This window comes from Helianthus annuus, chromosome 2 (genome assembly GCF_002127325.2).
Source record: "Helianthus annuus cultivar XRQ/B chromosome 2, HanXRQr2.0-SUNRISE, whole genome shotgun sequence".
NCBI classification, from domain to species: Eukaryota; Viridiplantae; Streptophyta; class Magnoliopsida; order Asterales; family Asteraceae; genus Helianthus; species Helianthus annuus.
The window spans coordinates 22,411,259-22,417,503 of record NC_035434.2 but is presented as its reverse complement, the minus strand read 5'-3'; the positions used below and the strand labels follow the sequence as shown (position 1 = coordinate 22,417,503).

At 35.7% G+C, this 6,245-nt stretch overlaps 1 protein-coding gene and 1 non-coding gene across 2 annotated transcripts; both read left to right on the top strand.

The window, feature by feature from the left end:
• The first annotated feature begins 353 nt into the window (after positions 1-353).
• LOC110935978 (serine/threonine/tyrosine-protein kinase HT1) lies at positions 354-5,136 on the top strand. Its single transcript, XM_022178338.2, has 3 exons — positions 354-1,581; positions 3,576-4,031; positions 4,685-5,136. The coding sequence occupies exons 1-3, from the start codon at positions 1,198-1,200 to the stop codon at positions 4,907-4,909; spliced, it is 1,065 nt and encodes a 354-aa protein (XP_022034030.1). The 5' UTR covers positions 354-1,197; the 3' UTR covers positions 4,910-5,136.
• Positions 5,137-5,940: 804 nt separating this feature from the next.
• On the top strand, positions 5,941-6,020 carry TRNAL-UAG. Its single transcript has one exon. It is a non-coding gene; the product is annotated as a tRNA-Leu (tRNA).
• The last annotated feature ends 225 nt before the right edge of the window (positions 6,021-6,245 follow it).

Sequence of the window (6,245 nt, the reverse complement as noted above, 5' to 3'; positions counted from 1 at the left end):
AGACGCCCAGTCTTGCTCTGTACACGACATATGAAGTGATTGAATTGACGTGGTATGAGGTTGACCAACTAGTCGGAGACTTAAACCCTAAACGCTCTGTCTAGTCCTGTACTAAATATCTGAAGATGTAAAAATAGATCGACCATTGAGTGTGTGAATAAATAGACCCTTATCTTATGAAATAAAACTTCTCACGATTTAACTCACATATATATTGTTAAAACCAGCTGTACGAGACCGTAAACACTAGTACCAATCGTACAATTAAATTAGCAGGGGTAAAATAGGAAAGAGAGAAAAAGGCAGAAGTCATTGATTCAAAGTGGCAATCCCCTCTTGTCTCCTATGATATAGATCTTCTCACGTTATCATAACTCAATACCAACTGAAAAACACACACTTCAACCAGATTCCACTTCTCTCCGGCCGCTGCCGCCACCACCGTCACCGTCACCGCCACCATCTTTTTTCTTCTAACAAAGCACCACAACCTCCCTCTCTTCATTCCCCATGTGTTCACGTAGATTCTGTCTTCACTGAAAGATCCAGTTTCAGACAACGTGACAACTATAAAGATTTCTCGAATCTCGAAGCAACCCGCACTGACAACGATGCATATTCAGTCTCCTCACTTTTTCCTATCTTAATCAACTCTCATATACTTTTTATTTACCGGCAAAAACTTCTATATAAATATATAGAAACGGGTCGGCAAGAAACGAAACTGACGGTTTTCTTTTCAAACTCATTGTTTTTGGTATTTTATTTTTGCTACTTTAGTTTTCAGTTACCATCACTTGTCACTTTTCAGCCACCAGAACCAGTTCCCGCAGCTAACACGGTAAAAAAAACAAACAAACGTACCCAGTAATATCCTACTCGTAAAATAGTGTCTACAGTATCCTAAGAGACAGAGACTACTCCCACCCCATAAAATAGTGTACCTAGGGGTTTCCTTGGAGACAGATAGACTCTCCTCTCACCTCATACCCATTAATATCCTACTCATACAATAGTGTTCTGGGTGTCTGGGAGACATACAGACTGCTCCCACCCCAGTTCAACAATTCTTTTTATTTTTATTTTTTTTACGGTCGGTACTGACGGCAAGTACCGACGAAGAATGTAGCTTTGTTAAAACTTGTGTAACTTGAGCTATACGAAACGCGTGTACAAAGTTTATGATAGACGTTTTGAATGAATGAAACAATGAAGAAATTTAGTTGGTTTAATCAAATTTCGAACAATGGGAAGTTGGAGAGGAGATTATCGTTGGGCGAGTACAAGCGAGCGCAATCGTGGTCGAAATATTTAGTGTCTTCAGGAGGTGAGATCAAAGCAAAGGGGGAAAAGGAGGAAGAATTGGAATGGAGTGCTGACATGTCACAGTTGTTTATTGGGAACAAATTTGCAACAGGAAGACATAGTAGGATTTATAGAGGTGTTTATAAGCAACATGATGTGGCGGTTAAACTTATTAGTCAGCCGGAAGAGGATCGCGATTTGGCTTTGATGTTGGAAAGACAGTTTATTTCTGAAGTCGTTTTGCTTTTTCGCCTTCATCATCCGAATATCATCACTGTAAGTGATTCTTTGAGGTTCTTGTGTTTATGAATTATGATTAGTCTTACTTTGTTATATGAGAGTGTAAGAATAGATTTAAGATCAAGTATTTGATGGCTGTTAGACTAATAAGTATAGATTCATGTGATTTTTTATTAATATTATGTTGTATATGCCTAAATGCTTGTTATTTAAGTTGTAATTAAGAGTAAAACGCACAGATAGTCCCTGTGGTTTGGTGAAATTTCACCTTTAGTCCTCAACTTTTCAAAATTACACTCTTAGTTCCTGTGGTTTGACAAGTTGTTACTCGGATAGTCCCCAAAACGGATGAAGGTTACTCGGATAGTCCCTGTGGTTTGACAAGTTGTTACTCGGATAGTCCTTGTCATTTCACACCCACTTAACCAGAAAAACTAACCTCCATCCGCTTTGGACACTGTCCGAGTAACAACTTGTCAAACCACAGGGACTAAGAGTGTAATTTAGAAAAGTTGGGGACTAAAGGTGAAATTTCACCAAACCACAGAGACTATCTGTGCATGATGACATGATTTTATAACATAAAAGTGATTTTGGTGAAGATGATGGTAGTAAATTTTGATGTTTGCTATGAAATAGCGTTTCACGATTGGTTGTGACACATTAAGCAAGTCCCACATCGTCCCTTCCATGTCATAATGCCTGATCATAAACTATGCTAACGTGTTTTTGGTACATTGGATGTGGGTGAGAGAAAACTCCGCACTTAAGCAGTTAAGTGTGCTTTGTGGAAGCAATCTAGGATGGGTAACTAAAAACAAATCTATGAGCTTTTCGTGGGTAAAACAGACAATATTGGTTGATACGACGCGTACATGTTACAATAACCATAAGGATGCATGTTGTTCAATTAAAAAAATGATAAATTTGGTGGTTGGCCTTTGCCATTAATTTGTGATAGATTGCAAGATTAGGACCTTTTGAGACACTGCCAGCTGCTTATTCTCATAAGATGGTCCACAATAATTTTTAATTTTTTTTTTAATATTTCTCAATATTTTTATTCCCTGAATATCCACTTGGTTGGACAACACTAAGGTTAAAACTTAAGTAGTTTGTCACATATTAACACACTAGATTAATGGTAACTCATTAGGTGATCTTTTGTATCCTATATTTGTAATTTCTTATTTTAGATGCATATTCATTTCTGTAAAACAAGCCTAAAGATTCTGTAATCGTCCGAAACTCGACAAATATATTCTCTCATGTCAAAGCGATCATGAACGTTCCGAAAGAGCCTGATTATCAATACCGATTGTGATTATGTGGCACGCTTAAGATCATATAAATTTTGTTAAAAGCATAATCATTGGCCCCTGGTATTTCAATGACTTTCTAAACTTGTGGCCAACATTCTTTGTATAAATAGGCTGTGAATGAAAGAAAGCACTTTTACTGTTATGAATTTGTGTGATTAATTTAGTACAAATTAAAGAATCTTTTTTTTTCTTTTTTTTGTACATGTTGCTTTTATCAAAAGTCCCTACCTTTTCATAACTGTTGCATATGGAGATGCTAAGTTGCTAACACACATGTGTTACTGTTTATAGTTTTTTAAGTGAATTTAAAGAGGTCACATCTTGTGCAATTTTGACTCATTAACTTATAAATGGGTCGGGTTGCTTGATGTTTTACGGGTCAATGAAAAATTTTAGCTAAAAACGGAAGACGCCAAACAAGTTCAAAGTCATCCAACGTCTATGATTTTAAAGATTTAAATTGTTATTGTAGTTTTTATCCACAAATTAATTATTTGTACTTTTTTTAAAAAGGACAAAAAAGTATTTACTTGTCAACCCAATTGACTTGGCCCATTTGATGACAACCCTAACCCGTTTTGACCCGTTATCCAACCCCTCCAACAAGTCTTTCTCGCCACATCTAGTAGCCTTGACTTCCATGAAGTACTAGGAGTTTGTGAGATCAAGATTTTTTTTAACAAACTACCGTTTTCGTGTTTCGTGCAGTTTTTTGCAGCTTGCAAGAAACCTCCGGTGTTTTGTATAATAAACGAGTACCTATGTGGCGGTTCGTTGAGGGCGTTTCTTCATCAACAAGAGCCATATTCACTAAACCCCAATTTAGTTTTAAAGTTGGCCATCGACATTGCACGAGGAATGCAATATCTTCATTCCCAGGGTATAATTCACAGGGATCTTAAATCTGAAAATCTATTGCTCGGTGAAAATATGCGTGTGAAAGTAGCGGATTTTGGTATCTCGTGTTTAGAATCTCAATGTGGGAATGCAAAAGGATTTACGGGTACTTATCGATGGATGGCACCGGAAATGATCAAAGAAAAGAAACACACCAAGAAAATTGATGTTTATAGTTTTGCTATTGTCATGTGGGAGCTTTTAACTGCATTGACACCATTTGATGATATGACGCCCGAACAGGCTGCATTCGCAGTGTGCCAAAAGGTACATTTTTTTATCATATTTCTAGAGGTGACAAAATGTGCGGGCCAGTCTGGTTGGTAACAGTCAAACAATCATTTTTTTAATATAGATTTCTTGATAGAAAATTAGTGTGTATATTATGGTACAAAATTTACTTAATTTTAATAAGGTAATAATTTTTTTGAATAAAACAACTTTCGACCCAAATACAACATAACCCGAGTCGCCTTCTTCATAACAAATGAGTAATTGTACCTTGAACTTTTTTAGAAATGAGGATTTTGCAATTTCGCCTATCACAAGAATGCATTTTGTTCCAACCTCCACTAATTTTCTGCCTTTAACCCCTCTTGAACGTCACTTGTCGCAAGCTTCTTTTTACATGATCCTGTTGGTTAGCTATGTGTTAATGGGGTCTTCTGAGTTTTCGAGTAACGGGTTCTCATAGTTACCAAAAAATAAAAGAACGGCTTTTGTTTGCTATTTGGAACCTATTTAGACCATCATGATCATGTTAACTTCACATGGCCCATTGATTGACTAGAATGAAGCTTTATTTCTAGGCCCAATAGGTCATATGGCCCATTTACATGATTGACTAGAGTGAAGCTTTATTTCTAGGCCCAATAGGATGAAAGTTAAGTTTCTTGCATTTGTTTGTATTCTTTTTGTAGAATGCTAGACCACCATTACCAGCTTCATGTCCATGGGCATTTCGCGAACTTATCAACCGCTGCTGGTCTACAAATCCCGATAAACGGCCAGGATTTGATGAAATAGTTGAAGTGTTGGAAGGATATGCAAAGTTGGTTGACGAAGATCCCGACTTTCTTGCAACATATGAACCACGTGAAGGTCGGACAATGTTTAAACGATTTTTTAGATGCCATAAATCATAAGGTGATGTTATGGGCATTGATCAAGGTATAATTTTGTTGTTGTTTGACTTTCAAATGGTCAAATTTTCAAAATGTATGATTGCAAGCTTTCTTCATATTGTTTTGTGTTTAATTCCCTCCATTATTCAAACTAAATATTGTGTTATGAGAGGAGTAACATTAGTTTGTGTAAGTTTATTGTTGTGTTAAGATATGATTTTGCATGAATTCAAATTATTTATTTCCAAGATTACATGTTGGAGTATACTTTTGAAGTGTAAGGAGTGTTTTGTATTAATTTCCAGTCATATTTTGTTTTTAAACAAGGTTTTTATATTAAACAACAAAAGAAGCAATTAAGTTGGTAACATTACAAAAATGGCGCGACCGAAGTTTAAGACAGAAATTAAAACGGTCGTAAAAGTAGCGACCGCATCTCAGTGTTGTAGTAATTGCTAGTTGCTAGTCGGGCGGTGGGGTGGGGACTAGTGATTAATCGGGATTAATCGGAATTAACTTGAATTAATCGGGATTAATTGGATTAATCGGAAACAACTGAAATTAGTTGGGATTTTTACAACCATGCCGCATCTAGGTTAATCACAAATTAATCTCTAATTTTGAGACCTTTTCTCTCCAGTTGGAAACCGTCAAAAACTTTTTTTTTAATTATTTGAACTAGAAAGTAAATAAAAATCTTATATGTAGTGTTATTCGACACGAAATTGTCTTGTTTATTGTAAAACTATTAAAGAGAAACGCAAACGCTCCTTGATGACACTCTAACAAGAATTCAATACTTTTTCAACAAATCAAGTGTCTTTTGTTGTATAGAACGGTGTAATATAAAATTTTAATGGACTATCTTTTTTAGTGTTTGAAAGGCCAAAAGAAATTTAATCTAAATGTATACAAAAAGAAAAATTCGAAGATAACATGTATCAGATTTTGCCATAAGTTTTAAATTCAAGGGGAAATTGAAAGAAAAAAAATAGGATTTCTGTATTCAATACCTTTTAATATGTTTTGAAATGAATCGTTAGTTATCAAATGACAGTTTGGCCGAGTGGTCTAAGGCGCCAGATTTAGGCTCTGGTCCGAAAGGGCGTGGGTTCAAATCCCACAGCTGTCATTTTTTATTTTAGGTGTTACAACTTACAAGAATGCAAATAACAAAGTTTACTTATAGCTGAATCGTATGAATGCTAGATACAAAACACGTCAATTTGTTTTATATATTTTGTATGCCTAAGCGTTAGGTTATATGCTTTTTAAGATTCATTTATATCAGTTTCGTATGTTTGTTTTAGGGGTGTGCATGGGTCGGTTTGGGTCGGTTTTGACCAAAAATTATAAC